This window comes from Macrobrachium rosenbergii, unplaced genomic scaffold, assembly GCF_040412425.1.
Source record: "Macrobrachium rosenbergii isolate ZJJX-2024 unplaced genomic scaffold, ASM4041242v1 13902, whole genome shotgun sequence".
NCBI classification, from domain to species: Eukaryota; Metazoa; Arthropoda; class Malacostraca; order Decapoda; family Palaemonidae; genus Macrobrachium; species Macrobrachium rosenbergii.
In genome coordinates this window covers 999741-1026619 of record NW_027100722.1, presented here as the reverse complement: position 1 = coordinate 1026619, position 26879 = coordinate 999741, and the positions used below count along the sequence as shown (strand labels likewise).

At 40.7% G+C, this 26879-nt stretch overlaps 1 protein-coding gene across 5 annotated transcripts; it reads left to right on the top strand.

Moving 5' to 3' along the window:
* On the top strand, positions 1-26879 carry LOC136837961 (uncharacterized). 5 transcript variants are annotated; one of them, XR_010852820.1, is made up of 9 exons: positions 1-74; positions 522-824; positions 5669-5825; positions 6929-6989; positions 9282-9417; positions 10211-10347; positions 10534-10658; positions 13249-13366; positions 24899-26879. XR_010852820.1 is itself a non-coding variant. In XM_067102827.1 (9 exons), exons 2-9 carry the CDS (start codon positions 758-760, stop codon positions 25029-25031), a joined length of 837 nt encoding a protein of 278 aa, XP_066958928.1. In that variant the 5' UTR covers positions 1-74; positions 522-757; the 3' UTR covers positions 25032-26879. The 5 variants fall into 5 exon arrangements, 4 of the variants coding, with proteins under 4 accessions (XP_066958928.1, XP_066958930.1, XP_066958929.1 ...); XM_067102827.1 differs by lacking the exon at positions 10534-10658 and adding an exon at positions 21768-21795; XM_067102829.1 differs by lacking the exon at positions 10534-10658.

The window sequence follows — 26879 nt, the reverse complement described above, 5'->3', positions numbered from 1 at the left end:
CAACACTGTAATTGTCAGTTGCGATTGGAACATCGTGATATTTAGACATTTCCTGCGTGACACGGTGACAGTCGGTATGATTTTCCCACTTTGTGACCTAACCCGGTTAAGAATTGAGTATTTTGAAGTGACAGCAACCGTACGCGATATTTTTGGTTATATTATTTTTGTCTGACGAAGTTCCCTGAGCTCACTCTTGACCACAGTCGACAAATCTGTGGACAAGAAACGCTTCTGTGTGCGTCTATTGTAGAGGCAGGCAGCCACGTTGACGTGAATGGCGGTGGCATGAAACTTGCTGGTGGGGATTTGATGCATTTCTTTGCTTCTGGGTCATGTCATCGCTGAAGTGACATGCCGTATGAGGCTGGGAATTGCCGTTGGTCCTCTTCAGCTGAGGCTTTTGCGTCTCTCTCTGTAGAAACCACAACTGTGCTTCTTTCTTTTTTATTTAGGATCTTTGATTGTTTATTGATATTTGTCATTCGTGACAAGTTTTATCAGCTATTTTTTTTTCTTAGGTTACCCTTGGATTTTTATCCCAATGAAAGTAGAAGGCCTGAGCATTTTAAATCCTACACGAGTTATATGAAAGAGAGATATAAGATTTCCTTCTGTACAAGCCGTGTAGAAACAGCTGTCTCAAACCTTCATTTCATTCGGTGGGAAAGAGAGAGACGATCTTGAAATTATCGTTTGTGTGGAACTAACAAATTGGACTGATTCCTTTATTGGCTTCATGAACTACTAACAAGCAATGGCACCTAAGGAGGGATTGACGACACCGGTGTGTGTCAGCCTAGTATTCCTGCTGGTTCTGCAAGGTGAGTATCCTCTAAAATTTTTATTTTTATGTCAATATGTGTAACAGATCCATAGGATAGCCCTCGAGGTGTAGAAGGTTTGTTGGTGATATATATATATATATATATATATATATATATATATATATATATATATATATATATATATATATATATATATATATATATATATATGATATAATTTTGCCTATGAACATGACGCCAAGCCCTGACAGTGAAATGCAGGCACTTAGCCAAACAAGAATAGGTAACTTTATGCCGTGTATAAATAGAAGTTTATCTTGATCCGTAGGTTAGAATATGCTTTTTTTTTTTTTTACTTGGTCACACCAAATGTGAAAATGGTACAGTATGAGAAACCTGTGGTCAGCGTTGTGCAATTGTGTAATGCTGATTTTGTCACGGCACGTGCAGAATGTTGGCTCGAAATCAGAAGGTTTAGCTGTAGCCCAGATAAACTCCCACACAGACGCTCATTACAGATCACAGGATTTTGTAAAACGATAATCCTGAGTTTTTTTTTTCCCATCCCTCTCCTCCCTCCCTCCCTCCCCCTCCTCCAAGTTCCGCACCTCCCCTCCCCTCCTTTCCCCCTCCCTCCCCTTCCCTCCTTCCTCCCCCTTCCCCCTCCATACCCCTCCTCCTCCCCTCGAGCACAGGACCACGTGTTCATTTAGCCTTGTCCTCTCCCCTCCCCTTCCTCCCCCCTTCCCTTCCCCTTCCTCCCAGTTCCCCCACCTCCCCTCCTCCCTTCTCCTCCTTTCCCACTTCCCTCTCCTTTCCTCCCCTTCCCCCTCCTTCCCCTCCCCTCCCCCTCCAGCCTCTGGAGCACAGGATCAGGTGTTCATTTAGCCTTGTCCTACCCCCCCTCCTTCCCCCTTCCCTACCCCTCCCCTCTCTTCCCCCTTCCTCCCAGTTCCCGGCACCTTCCTCCTTCCCTTCCTTTCCCTTCCCCCCCTTCCTTCTCCTTTCCCTCACCTCCCCCAGCTCCCCTCCCCCTTCCCCTCTACCCCTTCCTCCACCCCTCCCCTCCTCTTGCCACTCCATCACCTTCCCATTTTCCTCGCTCCCCCTCACCCTCCCTCTCCCTCCTCCCCTTCACTCCCCTCCCATTTCCCCTTCTCACGTTCCTATTCCCCCTCCTTCCCATTCCCCCTCCTCCTTCCGCTTCCCCTTCCTTCTTCCTCCCTCCCTCCCCCTCCCCATAAACGAACATCTATATCGGTAACTACAAGCATAAATCGGTTACAATTTCTGTCAAAACTAAAAAGTATAAAATGAAAAAATATGAAGAAAAAAATTTAAAACACGCTTTTAGCAAAATGCTCTAAAAAGTAAAAAAAAAATAATTGTTTGAAACACACAAGGATTTTCTAACAATTAATCATGTCTACAAAATGAAAGCGTGACCCCCAAACATGGAAGGAAATGCCACAAGAAAGGAAATATATTTTTTTTATTCTTGTAGATAGATATGATGAATTGTAATAAAATCCTGGTGGGTTTCAAACGATCATTTTTTTACCTTTTCGTGCATTTTATTAAAAGCATGTATTAAAATTTGTTTTAATATTTTTTTTTTATGAAAGGTGCAGGCCATTCATGTTCTCTGGGTAAGCGATATGAAAGCAGAAGTTTGTTTTGTTTTGTGTAGTTTCCTGTGCTTTGCTGGAGCGCCACAAAGGCACATGCTACCTTTGCAGGATCGGTGCTTTGAAAGGAATCGGTCACAAACAAAGCACCGCCCTTATGATATATTTAGTTCTAATGTAGATCGGTAGGTAGATGATCAAAGGATTCTGTGATTGCCTGATTCGAAAGTGGGGTCACGTTATGGTTCTTTAATAAGTTGTTTTTGTAAGGAGGTCATTCCTGGATCATAAGGTGTTATGTATATCGTCGTTTGCTGTTGCAAAGCAACTTCCATTATATATATATATATATATATATATATATATATATATATATATATATATATATATATATATATATATATATATATATATATGTTATTAAAATTATACGTGTGAAACACTTGGTTGATCATGTATTAAACATTCAATTATATGCAAACATTTTACATAACCATTACATTAATACAAACCAAGATTACACGTAACCTGCCATTCAAGGGAAAAGTTAACCCTCAAATTGTCCCATTTCGTTAAGTTTTGTCTAAGGTTTTTTAAAGGTCGCCAGTTAATTCTAGTAATTAACCTTAACAAGAATATTTGAGATGAATTTGATTTTAATCTGCGTTAACAATAGTTCTTCCAAACATTAAAGATGCTAAGGCATAAAAAGCATCGTGATTTAACCTTTCATTTTCATCACTCCTAAATAAGATGGTATTTTCGGGTTGAATAACAGGGTTTGAAGCTAACAATATAATAATTGAGCTCAATCTGGACTTCGTAAACACATATACAGTAAGTGGGGATGAAGGTCAGAAATTAATGTTTTGCAAATGACTTAAAAACGTACAGAAAAAGATAAAAGAATGGGCGACAAAACGTTTTTGAACAAATCACCTCCTAGACACTACCTTTTGATATGGAAAAACGTTGGATCGACAATTCCTTTCCAAAACAGTTTGAAAACTGGAATCCTAAAATAAAACTCAGTTTAATTTGCTTCTTCACTTCACTAATAATTAGAAGAATAGAAAAGAAATCTTTGGGCCACCTTCCATATAATGTCTGCCCGAAGCGTATAAAAATCTGGTTTCTATCAATTTGACAAAAAGTGGCCTATATAACAAAACAGTCAAATTTAGGTGTCCACAAAGTTCTTGTTAAAAACATTCGTTGGATCCAGTGAGACAGGTAGGAAGGAAAAAGGGACCTAATAGGACCACCTATTCTTAAGGCTGATATTGCTGGAATCTTCCTATAGGGGAAAAAATGGCTAAATGCTACTTTATTCTTTTTTCAACGGATAGTTAGTTTGAACTAGAGCTGCTAAAGCGTGAGACAAAACAATTTCCCTGTCTTGATCAGGCTGATACTACTATCCTAAATGTTCAGAGGTAAAACAATCTAAAAATAAATTTTTAAAAATATATATATATATATATATATATATTGATATATATATATATATATATATATATATTTTGTTTATATATATATATATATATATATATGTATATATATAAATGATATCTAACATGAACTACAAAACTATATATACAAACAAACACATACACACTGTAACCTTTTAGAATACACAACACACATATTCATATATATATATATTATATATATATATATATATATATATATATATATATATATATATATATATATATATATATATATATATATATATATATATATATATATATATATTGTGTATGTGTGCTTGTATGTATATATAGTATTTCAGTTCATGTTAGATGATATTTTGAATTCTGTAACAGTTACACAGTTATGTTGGACCTTGTACACTTCACAGTTTGTGTGATTCCATCAAAGGTTTTTCTCGTTACATAATTATGAAAGTTATGATTTTATGACACTATGATATTTCCAGTGGACTCCTTGCTCCTACAAAACGTGATGGGAAATATTAGTTACCCTAAACAGTAGGTTGCACAGAAACGTTGCTGGTGGGTCTAGCAATTAGAATTCCACTGAGATTCCGTTGTCACTGGGACATTTATTGCCCCAGTGGATTCTGCCACTTTGAACTATACTGTATAGTGGGGAGCTTATTCAGTGTCTTGGGACGGAAGGGCAGATGTGCCGTCAGAAGATTGTGATGGCTTCTTACCAGTGCCTTCCATGATTCTCTCTCTCTCTCTCTCTCTCTCTCTCTCTCTCTCTCTCTCTCTCTCTCTCTCTTGTTTATTTAGTTTATTTTTTATGAGATTTCACTTGCCTTTTGGATTCAGCATTTTCTTACATTTTTCATTGATATGTCTTTTGGCTGAGTTTCTCAAACCTTCCTTCCAAGGTTTGTTTATTTTTCTGGGATTTTCGCTGACTTTCCCGGTAGCATTTACTTGTCTTGCTCTCTCGACCCCTTTTGGTTGTGGTAGTCTAGAAACTGTTCATCTCGATATGAGTATACCCAGTGTTCTCTTTTTTCCATCTTAATCCTGTGCTAAATATATGGAAAACTTGTCAATAAAATCACAGAAGTCTTCGCTTATTCTTGTAACACGTGAAAATGATGGCCCCCCCAGAGAATGCGAGTTTCTCTTGAAGCCAACTTTGACAGGCAAGGCAGGAATTAAATATTGCCATAATTATCTTGAGATTCAAGTTTTGAATACTCAGTGACTTGGAATGGGTCTTTCTCTTACTAGCGTGGTAGAAATGTACTTTTAATTATGAAGAAGTTAGAGTAGACACACATAAGAGAAGACACGAGGAAGGAATGGCAAGACTCTCTCTCGGGGTGTTTCCGACGCTGACTTCAACTGTTGTGAGACGTTTACGTATATCTTCTGGACTCGACTGATACACTACAGTATCCGTGTGATATCAGGTGTACAATTGTCTTGTTCTGAAGAAACAGTTTATCTATGCTGCTCTGACCTTCTGAAAAGACTTCTGGGCGAAGAAAAGTGCCGACATTCAGCTCGTGTTGACTGACAGTGGTATAAGAGGCGAAGGCTTCAGAAGTCTGCTACTAGCAGTGAGAACTGACTGCTGTCAGAGCTGGGAAAGAAAGTCATACTTGTATTTGTGATGTGATATTGCTGCGTCATTCAGTATTCCAGACTCTTGTATTCCTCCAAACTCATTTTGTTCGTTTTATTCCTTGAAGGAATTACTTTCCCTCGGTGCAGGTTGAAGTGAAAGATATGATGGTTCCTTCCTTCCTTTCTCCTGCAGGTGCTGCAGTAGCAGCCGTGTGCTCCCCCGTGAAGGATGTGCTCGTTCCCCCGTATCCCCACAGGCATTCGAACGTGACTCTGGAGTGTCCGTACGACGTCGGCGACAGCGAGCTTTACAAAGTCACGTGGTTCCTCGACGACATGGAAATCTACAGGTGAGGAGGGTGGGGACAGCTTCCTGCAGGTGTGTGTTCAGCGTCTCGTCCCCATTGTGGCAAAGTTCCCGACAAGTTTCGTTGAATCTCAGCGACCAGTCGTCGACTGACTGGATGAATAAGCTAAAAGCTGCGGTGTCGTTCTTTTCACTAGATACGAACAAGAGTGTCTTCTCCTTCATCCTATGATGTGCACAGAAATGTCGACTCCTATTTTGAGATCACTGACTTCCTGTTTCAGTTTAGTATCAAGTCTCTCTCTCTCTCTCTCTCTCTCTCTCTCTCTCTCTCTCTCTCTACCTTACCTGAAACAGCAAGTCAATATGTAGTCACAAACGAGGCAGAGGCTCAAAACGGGAAAGTGCATATTCGAGACTTTGCCCAAAAGAGACGGGTTTTGGTCTTTCGATTTTCTTGAAGGGTGTCAAAGATGACCTCAGAGAACTGGTAGAACACTTGAAAGCTCTGTAGAATCTAAGAGTTGACATTTATAAGTACTACACCATATATTCTGAGAGAAGACACTCCTGTTCTTATTATTGAACTGAATCTCGCCCTCACGTTTACCTGACTTATCCAGTGGATTGATGATTTCTCGTTGGTGTTCAAAGAAACTTGTTGGGATGATGTCTAGTGAATGTAAATGCGTATTTGTAAAAATGAGCCAGGTTTCTCAGTTGGATGTGGTTACAGAGAAAAACAACAAAATCGCTACTTACACCAGTGGTTCTCAAACTTTTTTGTCCCATGCACCCTTTTATCATATGTCAGAATGTCATCCCCCTTCCAAAATTGTCCGCCTCAGAAGGTGTATTCCAAATAATATGCATATAATACTGAAAATCCTTGGTCATAATCCGCCCCCAACTGAAATTCCCCCCTGGTTGAGAACCACTGACTTACACAGTTATCGTGTAACTGCTAAACCAAGATAAATAAGTGGAGCAACTTCCATCTCACACATACACATATACACAAGTTTGTTTGTGTGAGTTTGAGCATTTTGATGAGTCTTTGTTTTTATAAATGCATGATGCCAAGTTTGTTTGACTGTATGTTGGAATTTGTTCAGTGCCAAACTGAGGCTGACTGGTTATTTGCAGATACGTGCCCTCACAAGCCCCCGAAGTACTGATCATCCCGAACGACAGAGTTGAGGTTCTGGTAAGTGATGCATTGTTAAGAATATATATTATTTGCTCATTGCTTTACTTTACAAAGAGGAGGCAGATCCTTAGTCACTGTGCCTTTATCGGTTTCATACTCGTTAGAACACATCATACGCTTATGGCAATTAATTGAATACATCATACATTTATTTCACACCTAAGTTTATCCAGCGCAATCTTCATTGACCTTGCAGTATCTATTACTCATGCGACATGCCATATTTTATTGTTTAGATCTTTGCCAAGCTGGTTAAAGTTAACCATCTCTTCATGTGATATTCAGACTTTTTTGATGTCGGTTATAACACTCATTTGCTAACGGGTTAGTAACACATGAACTTAATGGGACCTGTCCTCATCTTGGCTTGTCAGCTGTGATGAGTAACTTTGCCAACCGTGATGTCTTAGTAACACTCTCATTTGCCAACTTCTTAGTAACACACCCATCTTGCCAGTAACACACTTACTTGACCCTGCAGTATCCTATTACTCATGCGACATGTCTGATAGGAAAGTCCTGGTGCCGGAGAGGTCTTGTAAAATGGACTCATTTGCCAACCGTGATAAGTTATACAAAATGGGTTATTTGATGCCGCTTTAGTAACACACTCATTTGCCAACTGTGATGCCAGTTAGTAACACAGTAACACACTCATTTGCCAACTGGAAGTTAGTAACACACCATTTGCCAGTGAAGTACAAAGTGTTCAGGATTATTTTGCTAACCTTTGACAAGCATCAGGACTTTATAGATGTCATCCCTTTCTCTAAGTTAGAGGATATCGTGAGATTGTTTCTTGAGAGTTTTTATGTCCGAAACTCTTTTTGTCATTTTTTTAAATAAGGGAAATGAAGTACCCAGGCAGCATTTTGTTTCTCTGGAAAGAATAAGTGCTCAGATATCAGCCAAACATTTTATGCTTCGTTCATGCAGCGGGTAATGAGCCCTACGGTAGACATGTGCTGAAAGCAGACCTTTTGATGAAAGTGGACATTGCTGAAAACCGAGATTTCTGTCTTCATTGCAAGGGAATCAGCACCTCCAGTGCAACCAGATCTGGATGATCATTAGAATAACAACAGAGAAACCACTGTCCTGAATATCACTTTGAAGTCTGGCTGTTTTGTTTTTAACTGGACCAAATATATTCACCCAGAGCACATCGTTCTTACTGGACTGTTTCTGGGTTTCACTCTGAGACGAGAGCTGATTTGTTTCTCCAAGCCACTTCTCAGATTAATCCCCATAGGGGGCTAGTGCCGTCAGTGCACCTCATACCGTGCACTGTAGGTAGTACCTAAGGTTCTTTGCAGCGCCCCTTCGGCCCCTAGCTGCAACCCCTTTCGTTCCTTTTACTGTACCTCCGCTCATAGTCTCTTTCCTCTGTCTTACTGTCCACCCTCTCCTAACAATTGATTCATAGTGCTTCAACTGCTTTGAGGTTTTCCTCCTGTTACACCTCTCAAACCTTTTGCAGTCAATTTCCTTTTTCAGTGCTGAATGGCCTTAGTTGCCCCAGTGTTTGGCATGGATGCCTGAAATCTATAAGTCAATCACTTCTCAGATTAAGGAAACTCCCTTACTTATCAAAGGTCATATTTGCATTGCAGAGCTCTGTGCAGCTATACTCTGTGAATTTCTCAAAGGCAGAATGGTACTTCTCAGCGAACAGTATAAAATGTGACATTTGACTTGTGAGGCGACACGACCCTGCCACTCAAAGGGCAGACAAAAGCTTGAAGGTACTTGTTAGCTGAATAGCAGTTCCCTTCATTTCAGAGCTCAAAATGTTCAGTCATATGATGTGAACTTGAAAGAAAATAACTCGTTGTTCCATGATATTATAAAACATGTTGAAATTAGACTTTCTGGGAGAAAAAAGGCACAACAAACCGAGACAGTGACTTGAGTCGTGTGAAATTTGTCATATATGCTTTCCACAATATAATACTGAATGTTCAGTGTCATACTTTTTGACAAATAAATCACCGACACTTTATGTCAGTGTTCACTGAAAGTTTATATTGCTTAAGAAGTCAGTCCTTGTATATTGCACCACATTTTAGCAAAATCCGTTCATCGGTTCTTGAGATATTATTTGTTGTTATTATTAGAAACATAAAGAAAATTATATGGGGTAGATGTTACAGGTTAAATTTCCTCTGCTTTAGTGAAAGTATGCAAGCCTTAAATGCCGTTTCTAGTTCAGTACTTCGAATGATATCTGTTCTGATGAAATTATTCTTTCTGACTGTTTTTGTGCTCATGAAAAGTGGAACTTTCCAGGAATCTGGCATAAATCCTGAGACAATAGTGCTGAAGGAGGTAGACCTGAGTGCAGGTGGAGTCTACAAATGTGAGACAATGTTGGAGTGGCCAGACTTCAGGTCTGATGTGAAATCTAGGAGTATGGCAGTGGTTGGTAATTTAGTGTTACAGGCCTTTCGTTATTGATTTGCGAAACATTATTGTTTCTGCAGGTGCATGAAGTAGCTTTTCTACCCATTGAACATAATAGCCCAAATGACCAAGACATATAAATATGTATTGTGGTGGCAGCGTTGAAGTAGATGTATTGTCTTGATCTCAGCCAGCACTGAATGGCATATCTCAAAGCAAGGTTATTTATTTGTAAAGTATTTACTCTAATATGTTTGTTGTTTTACTGGTTTCCATTGTTGTTTTTTTACTGTAGGTCATCCTGCAAGTTGACAGAATTTATTGAAAGAAGCTTAGAAGTCTTGGTGATGTCATCAGGGCCTTTCTTCATCTGGAGTGATGCCTCACTTTGACCATCCTTGTTTTGATTATTGCCTTCCTTCACCTGTCGTGCGCCTTTTCATTTGCCTCCTTTTCGACAGCATTGGATTCATGGCAATTTGTTTAACCAGGAATTGGTTTACCTGTCACACTGGTCTTAAAACTGTAAAATGTCTTTTGAAACTCATTAGGACTCCCAATAAAAACAATCCTTCTCATTTTACTTGTCAAAAGAATTTCTATTTTTCATTTCATGAATCGGTATTCTGTAAGTGAGAAGCTGGCTGGGGTCATGCAATACTTTTAATTACACTGCTCTCAGATTTCTTGATAGTTTTTCTGTAGTTGTATGTGGTTGTTAATATCCTTAGAATTGGTAACTCTCTTGGTTAATATATGTCTTCTTTTGCATATAATTTCAGTAGTCTGTATATACGAAAGGCTTTTTATTCCAGTCATTCCTGACGAGCCGCCCAGGATTGTGGGAGATGTTGTAGCCCTTTATGCTGCTGGAAACACTGTCAACCTCACTTGTATAGCAGCCCCATCCATTCCTGTCACAACTGTAGTTTGGTTAATGAACGACAAAGAGGCAAGTATCTCTGGGTTTTTGTGACCTCTTGGAGATGTCCTTAAATGGGGCAGAGCTTCGTGAAGGTACAAGTAGGCCTCATCCTAAGTTTATGATTCACATAATTGGTCATGTCGATTCAGAGATCACATAAGAAGTTCTTTTTAAACTTTGATATCCTGAGGGTAAAACTATCCATATTCACAGGCTGACGAAGAGCATCTTATACATTACCCAGTAGAAAAGATTACAGATGGTCTATTGGTATCAAAACTTGGCCTAAGTTTCCAGGTTGAGAAAAAGACTTCATTACTGGAGAGCTAAAGCTCACGGTAAGTGCTAGATATACATAGGTATACATCGCATTACCAAGGCAATTACCGAATCATAGTTTCAGTATAGTTGTCGTTTTTTTAGTTATCTGTGTAAAAAATTCAGTCTTCTTGAGGTCAGAATTAACCTCTTTCTTTGTGTGTAATGAAACTTCAGTCTTCTTGAGGTCAAAATGTACTGACTGAGGTTAATTCTGACCTCAAGAAGACTGAATTTTTAAACAGACACTAAAAAAGATGTTAATTCGGTCTTCTGGACGTCAGAATTAAGCTCAAAGTCAGCATCATAAATCTGAAAGGGTGAGAGTTGTCAGCCTTGAAGATCGTCCATAACTCTTCAAGTAAGTCTCCTTAGATTGGCTGACAGGTGATTAGTGTACCTTATGCCAGAGTGACCAGGTGTTAGTGGAAGCGACCTGAGCCCATTCTTTGTTGGAATCCATCACCCTAATCACGTGGAAAGTAAGAGAACTACTGATAATAGACTCGCCCCCTCATTGAGGAATATCCATGATGAAAACTTACCTGTGTATCGGTATTCATTAAAGTTATCCATTACTCAATTCATAAGATATTTTATGAGGGCCAGGGTGGGAAGATGCCTCTTAGAAATTGTCAGAATTAATGTGCTACAAGTAATCTGTGCTTGGACTCAAAATTTTGTTGGCACTAAATCAGGAAGTCTTTTCAAGGTAAGTAACTGCATCATAAAAATAGAGATTACTGTACTAAAAGGTATGAAAAGCTAAATAAATTTACAATTTTAGTCGTAATAGTACAACATTTGTTCAAAAAATTTCATGGTCAATGGTTGGTTCAGTGGTACAGTAATATTAGTATAAGAGTATCATATTAACGGAAGTCCACCAAGGACGTTTTTTTAGTTCAGTATGTGTGTGTTTCTATGTTTTTTGTCTGTTGGTTACCAGGGTTACACAAAATTTCTCTGGACCATTATGAAAACTGGACCAAAGGTGGGCAAACCTCAGGACTGGCAAGTAATTAGATTTCAGGAGAGATTGAAATGTGACTTTTATGGAGAAGGGCCTCTTTGGGCTGAATATTGGTTAGCCTTATTTCAGATGTTCTTGGTTTCAGTGACCAAAACCTATGCTGCATTACTGTAGATTTTGGGCACAAAATTTGCTGAGATAGAAATTAACTGTGAAGGAGAAATAAAAAAGAAAATAAACTAGATTAATAAGAACAAATAAGAGAACAAAGTAAAATAGAGAGGCATATCTTTTCCTAAAGTATACCTTAGTTTTACCAGACCACTGAGCTGGTTAACAGCTCTCTTAGGCTGGCCCGAAGATTGAACTTATTTTACGTGGCTAAGAACCAATTGGTTACTTAAACAACAGGACCTACAGCTATTGTGGAATCCAAACCACATTATAGCAAGAAATGAATTTCTATCACCAGAAATAAATTCCTCTAACTCTTCATCAGCCATAATTTGAATCGAACTCCTGCCCAGCGAGTGCCAGTCCGCAGCTCTACCGACTCACCCAGCGAAGAGTCTCATACCCAAGATAAGTAGATTGTAATAAGGAGTGTTCAGTTTTTTTTTTTTTCTGTAACTAAGATTGTAACTGCATGATATCTTTTGGACAACTTCTTGTTCAAGAAATAAGGCTAAAGACTGATGAGGAAAACTTTGTAAAGTAGTTCTTGGCATGCCTTCTCGTATCACGTTTTTAGTTCACGTATTGGATGAGTCTGCCGAGTCTTTATAGGTGGTGGAAGGGTAAATTGTGAAGGAATTTAATTGTAATACCGGCCTGATTGATTTTGAAATGGATCCTCCTGCTGTTGGAAGGGCCTCCATTCTCAGAGGAAAGGAGAGGTTTATCAGACCATCTTCCAAGAGCAACTTAAAATCTATGGCCTCTTCCTGACTATGGTAGTCATGTATAAATCCCACAGATTAGCTGATCACTGTCAGGGGCAGGAAACTCTTTCCTGTCCTCAATTTTTTTGCCACTCAAAAATTCAGTCTCCTCACTATCAAAGGAGGGAGCATGAGACAGATTTTTTGTTGAAAAAGGAGGAATAAGCTACATGTGGTTTGGTCGGTAATCTAAAGTCTCCACCTTTGTTTTGGGCACTCTGGTTGCGTTGAATTTATTTATTATTATTGAAGGACAAAACTCTCCTTATTCTTACAAAGAAAAAAATAGAATCCCTTTCTCTGTGTTTCCAGTTCATTTACAGTGTCCTTTGGATTTGCTTTTCAGTCTTTATTAACTCCAGGTGCCCATCACAAAGGCTCAGTTGTTACTGAATGGGATTGGATCTTGTCTTGTACTATCATGTGTCTAGATCTAATTTTCTTTTTCCTTTGAAGGCTTACAACCAAGCAGTATTTTTCTAGTGTATAATTTTTTGTCTTCTGTTAATATTAAAATATTAATTTGTTTTGCATGCAAGTAACAGAAGATACAATTCATGTCAACTAGGAAGGTGTTTAGTTTTTTACAAGGTAATTTTGAGTGAATGAATATTTCAACATGTACTTTATGTGCCAGGTATGCTTTAATCCTATAGAAATATGTAAATGTGTTCAATTTCAATCTTTTATGTATAGTGTACAGCCACGATTGCAGCAATGTACCGAAGATCACACGAGCATATCCAGCAGAAACCTACAGCTTTTGCAACAGACGTTCGAGAGTGCCCCACCAAAGGAAGTCAAGTAATGACAGGTTAGTGACTGACAGTCAAAGAAAATGTTAGATAAAGTATAAAAGATTTTGTAATGATTAACAGACTGTAAACAATTTGTAATATTTTGTGCTTGCTTATTAAATTAAAAGTTAAACCTCGTGGGCCTCTGCGAATCATAGGCAGGCACTGATCACCTGTTTCTTAGGCTGACAGCCATTGAGGTACAAGTCCTAATTCTTAAGACATGTGGCCAGTGTGTCGCTGGGTCCACTGTTCAACACCCCAGCCCGAGTGCTGGTTTAATTCTCCTACTAACTCTCCCAAGGTTCGGACCTCTAACTGGTTTTTTGTGTAGTAGCGTCATCCTCAAGCCACCAGTGAGTGACTGATAGGTGAGAACCTTACCACTCAGCGTACCACTGAGCTACCACTGCACCATGGCGGTTATACATTCATTTTTTTTTTTATCTTCTGGTAAGCTTCTTACAGGGATAAGGATAAAATTGTGCTTTCTACCATTAAATACTTAAGAGTCTTTGCCCAGTAATATCTTCAAGAATAAGATTACAGGGGAGGAGTGGCACATCTTATTTACAGTTTGCAGATGTAAAGCCATATTGCTCCTGACACTGTGGCGTGTGGTGATGTCATGAAAAAGTAAATTCCTAATGGTTGGCGTTTTCTCATTCCCACGTCAGTAGTCTGGGTGAGAAGTTGCATATACCTAGTACTCCAAAGTTGCCACCTTATAGTTTCCTTGTAGCTCCCTCTAGGGGCGTGATGGGAGGCAAGGGGGTTGGGCATAGGCTTGGTACCTGCTCCTTACAACTGGTCTTGGTCAAGCTGGTAGTTAGGGTTATCATGTTTGCAGCATTTGTCCCACATTGCAGCAAGCTCTTGTTTTGTTCTTAAGGGCTTCTGTGTGGGCATCCTGTATTCTCCTTGAGCAAGGAGAATGAAGCCCTAGTTTTGTTGGACATTTAGAGTGGCCTTTTGTGATAGATACTTTTGGCCCCAAGTTTGGTTGTCTGTGATGGCGAGATTCCCTGTGCACTACTTTGGTGTGGCCCAATAGTGTCTGAAGGGTCAGCTTGTTTTGGGTGTCAACAAAATACATACACTGTTAAAACTACATATAGTATTCAAAACACACCCACTTATGTCATCGTTAAAACGTTCTTTTTGTACATGAAACTTACCCGTCAGATATATACTTAGCTATAGTCTCCGACGTTCCCGACAGAAATTCAAATTTCAAGGCACACGCGACAGGTAGGTCAGGTGATCTACCATACCCGCCGCTGGTGGCGGAATAGGAACCATTCCCGTTTTCATGTCAGATTTTCTCTGTCGCTGGTTCCGCAACATCTGTTGTTGGTTCCTTCTGCTTTGATTTTCATTTTTCGCTTGCTGAGGATTATTTTGACTGACCTTTGGTGACGTATTGGATCTTTGGCTTGGCATACGCTTTTGTGGACTGTTTTTGATTTCGGCTTTGGTATTTTCTTAGAATGTCTGATCAGAGTGTTGCACGGTGTTTCGTGTGTGTGTAAGGTCTGATTGTATGGAGACTACCGAAAGCTTCGGTAGATCCTCATTCTGTGTGTTCGAGGTGTAGGAGAATGAATGCTCTTTTGAGAACACGTGTGTTGAATGTGAGAGTCTCACTGAACTGGAATGGAAGGCGTTAAACTCTTATGTACGCAAGTTGGAGAAGGACAGAGTTAGGAAGGCTTCTTCAGAAGCGCTAGTAGGTCTCTTTCAAGGAGGTAGATTTAGATCCTAACACTCTTCCAGATTCTCCTGTCACTCCAGTTGTTTCAGCTCCTTCACCCTTCGTCGAACCTGTGGATTCGTCGTCGGAGATGGCTGCTATGAAGGCTTAGATCCGCAAGATGCAGTTGGATGCGCTATGGAGGAAAAGAAAGTGATAAGTGATAGTGATTTGTGTAGTGTCCCCAGTGTAGTGGAGGGGGCGTCTGACCGGCTCCGCATTGCTCCCAGGCCTGGACCTCTTCCAAACTCCCAGACCCAGTGGAGGAGGAATGTCGACAGCCGCAAAGGGGGATGAAGAGCGCTCCCAACGGTCAGGCGTCCTTCGGCAGCGCCTGTTGACGCGTCCCAGGCTGCCTTAGATCGCCGTGAAAAGGGATCTTAAAAGTGTTTCTCTTCTTCTGCTTCTTCGTCTCCTAAACGTGGTTGGAGTTCAGCTGAGGAGTCGCGGGCCCTTTGAAGAGGACTTGAAGGCTCCTAGAGGAGACGCCTTTGGATTCTAGCCCTGAGCGCTTTCCTGAAGGCTCTCTGTTTTCGAAGAAGAGACTCGAAGATCTTCCTCCTCTTCTTCTGGTGTTCAGGAGTCCACCAAGCAGATCCTGGTAGGCCTCCAGGCTCAACTCGCTGCTCTTGCTGGCTCTTTATCAAAGAGCTCCTCTCGTCGGAAGGATGCCTCTCTTCCGATTAAGTCCTCCAAGAGACTCTCTTCTCCCAGCAAGTCGTCTTCTATGAAGCGTCCTTCTCCTGTTAAGCGCCCCTCCAGCAGCAGGCGCTCCTCTCCTTCCAGGCTCTCCTCTCCTGGTAGGCGCTCCTCTCCTTGCAGGCGCTCCTCTCCGTCCAGGCGCTCCTCTCCTTGTAGGCGCTCCTCTCCTGATAGGCGCTCTTCTCCTGGTAGGCGCTCCTCTCCTGGTAGGCGCTCCTCTCCTGGTAGGCGCCTCTCTCCTCGGCGCTCTTCGTCTCCGAATAGCGCCTCTCCACCCAGGCGCTCGCGCCATCGTCGTCGTCGGTCTTCCCCTGTTGGAGATACTTTCTCCACAGTCAGACGCCCTGCTCGTTCGCCTCGTAGAAGTTCCTCTCCAGCCTCCCTTTCGTCTGTTAGGCGCCCCTCTCCCAGCAAGGGCTCCTCTTCGGTTCGAGCTGCTTCTTCTGTCAGGCGCCAGTCAGCTTATAGGCGCTTCTCTCCGGATCATCGTTCTCCAGTGGACAAAGGCTCTTCTCCTTCTCGGCGCTCTTCTTCTGATAAATGCCCTGCTACTTCTAGACGTTCTCCTCCTCCTTCTGGCCTGGAGGCGTTTTCGGAGGACGAATCTCCTAAGGACATCACAATTTCTGATTACAAGAGGTTGACAGCTCTTCTAGTCCAGGAGTATGGAGATTCCCTCAAGCCTGCTTCTCCTCCTTCGCCTGGTTCTATGCTCTCTAGCACCAAGGCTTCGAAATCTTCCTCTCTGGTTAAAATGCGTCCTACGATCTCCATGAAGAAAGCGCTTAAAGGTTTCGGAGAGTGGCTCACTTCTAAGAAGGATGCAGGCAAGACTGTCTTCTCTTTGCCTCCCTCTAGGCTTTCGGGAAGAGCAGGAATGTGGTACGAGACTAAGGAGCCTATGGGGTTAGCACTCCCCTCTTCTGCTGGCTCAGATTTTTCTTCGCTGGTAGACTCTTCCAGGAGACTCTCCCTTAATTCGGCCAAGGCTTCTTGGGGACTTTGTGAACTGGACCATTTCCTCAAGGGCCTTTTCCGCGTACTGGAAGTGTTCAACTTCATGGACTGGTCTCTTGGGGCCTTAGCCAAGAGAAGTCTTCAAGAGGATTCAGTCAGTATGGAGGACCTCAGCAGTGTGTTGTCTTGCCTGGACAAAGCTGTTAAGGACGGCTCGATGGAAATCGCTTCCCTGTTCGGCACTGGCCTGCTTAAGAAGAGGTCAGTCTTCAGCGCTTTCCTCTCTAAATCGGTCTCTCCTTCCCAGAGGTCTTCCCTCTTGTACGCTCCTCTATCTAGCCATCTTTTCCCACAAGAGACTGTAAAGGAAGTCTCTCGTTCTTTGTCTGAGAAGGCTTCTCAAGACCTTCTGGCTCAGTCGTCGAAGAGGATGAGACCCGCTGCTCCTATTGCTAAGAAGGAGAAGCCCCCTTTTCAGGAGCCCTTTCGTTCATCCAGGTCTATTAGGAGGCGTAGACCTGAGAGAAGATCCAGGCCTTCAGGACTCCCTTCCAGGAAGTCCAAGTGAAAATCAAGTCCTCCAGACTCCAGTAGGTGCCAGACTTCTCAAGTTCTTGAAGCCTGGGCACAGAAGGGAGCGGACGAATGGTCCCTCTCTGTTTTGAGGAAGGGGCCTCATTCCCTTCTTTTTCGAAACCTCCTTGACTACAACTCCGAGGAGTTATTGGCGAGATACAAGGATCCTGTGCGGAGGCAAGCCTTCTTCTAGCCGTCGATCAAATGCTAGAAAAGTCTGCCATAGAACCGGTGCAAGATCTTCACTCCCCGGGATTTTACAACCGTCTTTTTCTTGTTCCAAAATCCTCGGGAGGGTGGAGACCGGTCTTGGACGTGAGCTCCCTGAACTCTTTCGTCGTAAAGAAGAAGTTCTCTATGGAGACGACGTCTTCAGTTCTGTCGTCTCTTCGTCAAGGAGATTGGATGGTGTCCCTGGACCTTCAGGATGCTTACTTCCACGTTCCCATCCATCCCTCCTCCAGGAAGTTCCTAAGGTTCATGGTAGACGGCAGAACCTTTCAGTTCAGGGCTCTTTGCTTCGGACTCTCCACAGCTCCCCAAGTGTTCACGACCATTCTCAGGAATGTGCTCACTGGTTGCACTTGGAGGGGGTGAGGATTTCCCTTGTATCTCGACGATTGGCTACTCGGTCCAGTTCAAGAACCGTTGTCTGGAGGACCTTTCTCGGACTTTAAACCTGGTCCAATCTCTAGGACTTCTTGTGAACCTCGAGAAGTCTCAGATGATTCCTCAGCAGGAAATTGTCTACCTGGGGATTCGGATGGATTCTCGGGGTTTCGAGCGTTTCCACTCCCTGGAAAGAAGGGCACGCTGCCTTCAAAAGGTGACAGACTTTCTGGAGAAAGACAGTTGTTCGGCGAGGGAATGGATGAGTCTGCTGGGGACCATTTCCTCGCTGGAACAGTTCGTTTCTCTGGGAAGGCTTCACCTCAGACCTCTTCAGTTCTTCCTGAAAGAATCTTGGGATCGGAAGTCCCAAGACTTGTCGGATTCCTTCCAAATATCATCTCTGGTAAAGGAACAGCTCCGTTGGTGGTTAGACCCAAAGAAGCTGGGTCTAGGAATTCCTCTACAACCGCCGAGCCCTCGCCTAGTGTTGTTCTCAGACGCGTCGGAGTCGGGTTGGGGAGCGACACTAGGCTCGGAAGAAGTGTCAGGCACCTGGGACACGGATCAGAAGACCTGGCACATCAATATGAAAGAGCTGGTAGCCATTCACCTAGCCCTTTCCAGATTCGAACTTCTGGTCAAGGGATCAGTAGTTCTAGTCAATTCCGACAACACCACAGCCCTGGCTTATATCAGGAAGCAAGGAGGGACGCATTCCTTCTCCCTGTACATTGCAGCAAGGAACCTTCTGTTGTGGGCGGGGGAGAGAAACATCGTTCTCCTCACCAGATTTGTTCAGGGAGAAAGAAATGTGAGAGCGGATCTGCTCAGCAGAAAAGATCAAGTTCTTCCCACGGAGTGGTCTCTTCATCAGGAGGTATGCGAAAGGCTATGGTTCCTGTGGGGGAGACCTCATATAGACCTCTTCGCAACCCATTGGAACAAGAGGTTGGAGAACTACTGCTCCCCAATCTCGGACCCCAGAGCAGTAGCTATAGACGGCCTTCTCCTGGATTGGAACGGTCTGAGACGGCTACGCTTTTCCCCGTTCAAGATATTAGGGAGGTAATCAGGAAGTTCAGTTCGTCAGAGGGCACCAAGCTCACCCTGATCGCTCCCTTTGGCCATCCAGAGACTGGTTCACAGAGGTACTGGAATGGATGATAGACTTTCCCAGGTCGCTCCTCTCAGGAGCGATCTTCTCAAACAGCCCCACTTCGACAGATATCACAAGAACCTTCCCCGCTCTAAACCTAACTGCCTTCAGACTGTCGAAGGACTGGTTAGAGCGAAGGATTTTCGCACAAGGCTGCTAAGGCTATCGCCAGAGCTAGAAGATCTTCTACCTTGCGCCTCTACCAGTCTAAGTGGGAAGTCTTTCGAGATGGTGCCGATCTAAGAAAGTTTCCTCTTCCAGTACCTCTGTAATGGAGATTGCGGATTTCCTTCTCTACCTAAGGGAGCAATGTAACCTGGCGGTTTCCACCATAAAGGGTATAGGAGCATGCTGTCTCAGTCTTTAGACACAGAGGTCTGAACATCTCGGATAATAAAGACCTTCACGATCTTATAAGGTCTTTTGAAACTTCTAAAATAAGTCCCTAGACCTCCCAGCTGGAATTTGGACGTGGTCCTAAAGTTCTTAATGTCTAACAAGTTTGAGCCGCCTCGATCTGCCTCGTTCAGGGATTTGACCAGAAAATCGCTGTTTCTTTTCGCTCTTGCTTCCGCCAAAAGAGTGAGCGAATTACAAGCTTTGGAAGGTTCTGTAGGCTTTAAGAAGGACTCTGCAATCTGCTCCTTTCAGCCTCTCTTCTTAGCAAAGAACGAGAACCCTTCAAAACCTTGGCCTAGGAGTTTTGAGGTCAAAGGACTCTCCGATCTTTCAGGACAGGAGCTGGAACACACACTCTGTCCAGTAAGGAGTCTTAAACATTATTTGGAGAGAAAGAAACAGCTCAGAGGCAACACCGAAAGTCTTTGGTGTTCTGTCAAGGATCCTTCAAGAGCAATTTCCAAGAATGCCCAGGCTTTCTTCATTAAGGATATTATCAAAGAGGCTCATCTTTCATGTAAAGACGAACATTTTCAGCTCCTAAGAGTTAATGCTCATGAGGTGAGAGCAATAGCTACTTCTCTAGCTTTCCACAAGTCTTGGTCCCTCCAGTCTATTGTGGACTCTACATACTGGAGATGTAACTCAGTGTTTGCTTCTCATTATTTGAGAGATGTTCGTGTGACATATGAGAAGTGCTTCTCTCTAGAGCTTACGTATCCAGCGGATTCGGTGCTGGGTCAAGGAGCTGAAGCTAATCCTATTTAATTTAGTGTTATTTTTAATGGTTTGTTGTGTTTTTTATGGTCGGTTGAAAAAGAGTGTTGAAGGTCTCTCTCTCTTTTTCATCTCGTATTACTAACAAGGTTAGGCTTGGTCAGGTGGTCAGTTTTGGTTGTTTAGCTCCTTGTATTTTTATTACCTAGCTCTGTCATGTAAGAGGATAGCCCCCATTGATATGATTCAGGTAGAGGGCTCTGTCTTGTAAGTGGGTTAATCCCCATTGACACGATCCATAACAGGCTCTGTCATGTAAGTGGGTTTTATCCCCATTGATATGATCCAGAAGGGCTGTCAGTCTTAGGTCACTTCCTCGCTGAAGCTCTTGAGGCATGCAGACTCATAGACAGTATCCATGAAGTCTTCTGCCCAATCAGGTAAGAACCATGGTTTTTGTTTATTCCTACAACATATGTTGTTTTCCCGTTTTAGTTCTTAGCTGTCTCTTGCCCTCCTCCAAGGGTGCCAATCAGCTAAGTATATATCTGACGAATGCAGTTTCATGTACAAAAAATGATATTTTATGATAAAATAAAGTTTTGTACATACTTACCCGGCAGATATATACGATTAATGGCCCGCCCAGCCTCCCCTCAGGAGACAGGTGGAAGAGAAATCTGACATGAAAACGGGAATGGTTCCTATTCCCGCCACCCAGCGGCGGGTATGGTAGATCACCTGACCTACCTGTCGCGTGTGCCGCGAAATTTGAATTTCTGTCGGGAACGTCGGAGACTATAGCTAAGTATATATCTGCCGGGTAAGTATGTACAAAACTTTATTTTATCATAAAAATATCATTTCTCAGACAAAATACAGCTAAAACCTGATTGGCTGGCTAGTTGCCATGGAGATCTGCTAGCCAAGGACAGCCCTCTACTTCTGTTCTATTTATAGACATATGTCGCGACGGTGCTAAGTTTGAACGTTGCCTTGATCGTGATTATTTAACTGCTGATGGCAAAAATTACTCAATAATTTGCTTTATATAATTGTTTCTTCATGAAAACATGAATTTAACAATATTTTTAACTGTAATATAGTGGCATGGAAAATCCCACAACAGTCTGTCAGGTTGATGTCTCGTCTCTTGCAAATCTTATTCCTGGACCGTCCTCAGATTTGCAACTGCAAACTGATGACGACGTTAGTACAATAAAAAAACAACCCTCTCCAAGATCGATATGATTAAATGTGTTTTATAGTCTTACTTATCGTTAACATTCACAAGTTGAATTTCAGTTATTCTGATCATGTATATTTTAGCGTTTTACGGAATGTTTTGTGAAAACAAATGTGTTGGTGAATTTATGGTCTTAATTGCCCCACTATTTTATTACTGATGATCTTAAGTATCTCGCATTCATTCAACAGTATATTATTATAAATAATAATAAAGTATGATGAATAAATAACTAAAATTAAAAAAAAAATTTTAAATATATTTTTGCTGCAATAATAATGTTTGATTATGCTCCTGCAGAATCTACCTGTAGCAGCTCTCTTATCAGGTAAGGTTCAACAACATTGATTCAGTGTTAGCAAAATCCGAAAAATCCGACAAATTCCAAAACCCGAAACACATGTGGCCCCGAGGATTTCGGGTGAAGGATTGTGTACCTGTAATCTACATTTCATGTCTCTGCCCAGGCATCTACATATGCGGCTGAATTCTATCATTTTTATCATGTTTTATTATTCATTTTTCATCTTTTACCGTGAGCTTTAATTCAAACGTTTCTGCCTTGGTTTAGTATTCATACTCTTTATAAAATAATGAAATACAGTATATTTATAGGTATTTATACATATACATATAGATATTGGTGGTTAAACCGGACTATCGGCTAAGATGGACACCCTGGCCCTCTATTAGTCTGTCTTGTCAAGGGTCGACTTTATATATATATATATATATATATATATATATATATATATATATATATATATATATATATATATATATATATATATATATATATATATATATATATATATATGAACGAATGTCTTTCACTGTAATACAACAGTATAATATGAAGATAAAAAAGCCCATAAAGTGTATGAACGTTTCAACCATATATTCCGAGCACTTCCTTCTGTGTCCTGTTCACTGGTAAAATATGGGCAGGTGATAGATACAAGGGTATATATACAAAACGTTTGTAGGCGTGGCAGTAAGTCTCGTTGGCATGCAGGTGGTCATTGACCCAGGAAGGATGGAAATTAAGGTAGGGATGGAACATCAAAGTTTACAGATTTTCGGCTTCAACCCAGCTGTCAAGCACATCTTTAGACGGTATGAACGACTAGTTCATGGGTTAAACAAGAGGAAGAATCAGAGCAGTCCCCTGTTCTAGCAAACTTGTACATGGAATATTTCGAAACAGAAATTTTGTCGTCTATCAAACCCCGTAATATGATCTGGCTTAGATACACATGATATTTTTACTTTCTGGGACAATAGCTGGGGAGACTTTAATGAATTTTTTAATAGACTAAATTCGCTAGTTCCGACCGTAAAATTCAAAACAGAATGGGAAAAGGACGGAAAATTGCCGTTCCTAGATGTACTGATCATAAGAGAACAGAACAGATATGCTTTCACAGTATATAGGAAACCCACTTTCGCTGTTTCCTACATTCATTTCTTAGGCTACCACGATGTCTCCGTAAAGATCATGGTAGGGTGCAATTTATTCCTCAGGGCGCTTAGAATATGTTCAAATGGGTACCTAGATAAAGAATTAAACACGATCTGCCAACACCTAACGCAGCTGCTCTGTCCACCACACATTATCGAGAGGGCTGTTAACAAAGTGAATAAAATATACTACAGAGGTCCCACTCACAACAGACAAATAGATTTTAACAACAAAATAAGCTTCCATACGACGAAAACAACTCAGGTCTAACAATCCTTTTATTTTCCATTATCCCAAATCCATCGGGAACTCGCTCATTAATGTATTCTTAAATAAAAAAAAGGTGAAGAAGCCAGATTTTACAAGATTCTGTGCCGCAACTGTAATGAGATTTACGTGGGAGAGACGGGTAGATCCCCCCCCACACAGATTAATAGAGCACAAAAGATCAGTGCAGTATGCTTCGGAGAGTTCGTGGATTTTCCTATATATCAGGGATAAAGGCCATTCCATAAATTGGAGTGGGGTGGAACTGGTTTTCAAAAGTAGCTGTCCGTACAAAAAGAAAGTTGCCGGAATCTGCTATCATCAATCAAACCAACAATATGAGCTTGTCAGGAGGATATTGGAAATCAGATGACATGGATGGGTTAATCCTCAGGCCTCTTCTCAAGCAGGTATTCCAGGGAACACGACCACCAGACTCATCGCCAGACGAGAATCAATGGGGCCAAAAACCACTAGGGAATTGTTTATTTTCCCTCCTTCTTGGGAAACGGTCACCTGCATACCATCGGAGACTTAATGCCACACCTACACATGCTTTGTATATATGCTCTTGTAACATTTCATCTGTCCATATATATATATATATATATATATATATATATATATATATATATATATATATATATATATATATATATATATATATATATATATATATATATATATTATAATTGTGTGTTTAAATGCTCAGTTGTAGTGACTGCAGTTAATTTGTTCATAAAATATGGAATGTCTTTATGAATTAGATTAAGTAATCTTTATGCTGACTAATGAAATTTACTGTCTTAGCTAGAAATTCTGGCACAGCTCATCACTACCATAGAGGAGCCTGCCAGCCTTCTGCCTTCAGAAACGATTTTACTTTTGATATCTTTTTTTGTGATATGGTTATTGTTTTACAAACAATTGTGTTGCTGGACTTTGGGCAAAGAATGAGATGATCTAGTTGGGTCAGCTAGATTTTGACCAGTTTTATAGAGAACACAGGATGTCAGTCATGTTAATTTCAATTTGTCAAGATGAGGTTCTTAGTAGGTGACCCATGCATACTCGCTTCTTTAGTCGATACCCCTTGAGAATTTGCCTCCGCAATAATGTCTCTGGATGTAGATGCTTTCATCTGATAGACTTCATTGCTCTCGGAGAGCTGCACTGAACCAGTGTGAGATGCACCTTGAGTGTATCGTAAATCTATCAACTGAAGCCATTTATTTGCAAGAAAAAATACGATAGGAAGCGCAGCATCCCTGTAAATGTTAAAAGTTTTTGGTTTATTCACAGAACATATAGCATAAGATCTTGGTTTTTCTTCGTTGAAAGGTTACGAAATGTAAAGCAGATAGCCTAAATTTTTCTAGCCCACAGTTGCTGTTTTAATTATTATAAGCATTTCACTAAGGTGGTTGTTTAGGCTTAGTAATATAGTCAAGATAATTTGATGATTTGTATCTAGAGTAATGAATTTGCTGTAAAGATATATTTTTTGTTTTTGAAACATGTCACCTGTAATGAAGATTTATTATGGTAATAATTGCAATTTTCTTTAAAGGAACATTATGGTTGGTTATAAATAGCACTTAAGTCATTCAAGTTAATAAATTGCAATTTAAAACAATAAAAAAAAACAGCACAAGCATCATCTGTCTTCTGTAAGAATGTCATCATACCTTTTCTTTTACAGGAAGTGCCTCCCAGCATGTTCTTGGACTCTCCCTGCTAGCAGCCCTGGTGCTTGCAAGTCTTGTGGTAGGCTTTTAAGAAGTGATTTATGCCTTCTGGCTGAGGCATCTGAGCTGGGAGGATACAAAAGTTGAGGAATGCCGTCATATTTTTCTGTTGCAGTGTTTTTATAAATAACTTTTTAGTTATTTCTCAGATACCCATATTCTTTCTGTTGATTTGTTGATTCATGCCAGTGTTAAGGTCGTTACTTAGGCTGCAATGATACAGTCTCAGTTTTTTTTTTTTTTTTTTTGCTGACTCTAAGAAAGGTCACTGCATTGTAAAGCATAACTGCAGTGTATACATCCATCATACTCGTGATTCAGAGTTGGGTTGCTTTTGTGTTCTTAAATAATGTACATTGTAGCAGCAATTATACAGCTTGTATTTAGTAGAACTGAAGCTTTCGTATCCAGGTTTTATTTATTTATTGAAGGTCACAATGTTTAGTTTAACGTTTTAAATACCACATGAAAAAAAGCATGCGAGAATTGCAATGGCTGTATTAGTTTTTGTTGAGGTATCATTATGTATGAATACCAAAGTATATTGGTTTTCATCTCGGCATAATCTGAGCTGGGGGAATTTTGTGATGCACTGTCATTCCTGTTGAGTTCCTTTTCAAGTGCCTTGTAATACTGGATACACATTGGTTATGTACAATAGTATTTTCTTCAGTCATTTTTGTACAATATTGGAGAGCTGTGTAGAATGTACAACAGTATTTTCAGTCATTTTTTGTACAGTATTGGAGAGGTATGTGGATTTCATAGAAGCAAACATTTTTTTTTTTAAATGAGCAATAACAATTGCTATTTAACGTCCTTATGTGAATGTAAGATGGTACTTTATTCAGTAACAGCCTAGCATATGAAAGTTATGGAGTATATACAATGTGCTGCAGGTAATTTTTGTATTTTTCCTATCCATATTACTCCTGGAGACAGGAATTGTTATTTACTGCTCGGGGCTGAAGACCATATTTTATTCATTACCAGATTCACATTGTTACTTTTCTTCATTGCCTTTTTCGAATCATAACTGGTTTGATCTCTGAGACAGTACAAAGAGAGAAAAACTGCGATTAATGTTTTTTTAGGTTACAGTCATAAACAATTACTGTCAGGTATGCTTCTAAAGAAATGTGATCTCTATTGTAGCCAATGGAATGTAGGTTCCTTATGTTTGAAAAAGCTTTGCGTCACTGGTGCTTGTACAGTATATAGTCTTTGTGTACAGTAACTTAAGTTTTGTCAAATAACATTGCAGGTTGTATTCACCTGAGAGCTACTTTTTAGGTGGCACTCACTGCCCTGTGAAGTAAGTCTTCATGTTTGCTTTGAGTTGTCATTGAGTAAATTATCTTCCCAGTAAAACTGGATGAAGGTTAGAGATACGAAAAAGAAGTTTTATTTTTATAAACAATACGAGAATAAGATATATACTGTGATTTTATTTGTTTATCATGCTTATGAAACAAATTATTTTGTAGCTGTGATAAATCCACTTGATTGAGTGGATTGGTTGTACAAAAAAATAATGGACTGAATTATCTGATGCCTTTTGATGTCAGTGCAGAATATAATGTGTACTGTTGTGATCATGCTTAAATTCTGTGCAAATTGCAAGGTGGTAAAATTTGCAGAGTGGGAGTCAGAAGGGATTATTTGTCTTTTGGGGTTTGATGAGATCTTTGTTTTAAGATACTTTTGGCAGCAATCCTGACCTTGACATAATGTTAATGTATTTTGTTTTTCAAAATTTGTGTTTCTTAGGTTGTGACCAAAGCATCTCCAATGAAATTAATCTACAAAATTTGAACCAAAGGCAGTTTAATTTCTGTTGTAGACATATAAGTTATTTGTACTGTGTAATTGCTGTAGCCCCATGATATGGGCTTTCAAATGTAGTAGCTAGTCAGTGAATAAACTGATACCTTG

Bases quoted from the DNA above. Each gene is read 5' to 3' on its own strand.
- LOC136837961 (XM_067102827.1), top strand. From the start codon at position 758: ATGGCACCTAAGGAGGGATTGACGACACCGGTGTGTGTCAGCCTAGTA. The intron at 5,826-6,928 runs GTGAGGAGGGTG...GGTTATTTGCAG, and splicing joins GACGACATGGAAATCTACAG to ATACGTGCCCTCACAAGCCC. The intron at 13,367-21,767 runs GTTAGTGACTGA...ATGCTCCTGCAG, and splicing joins AGGAAGTCAAGTAATGACAG to AATCTACCTGTAGCAGCTCT.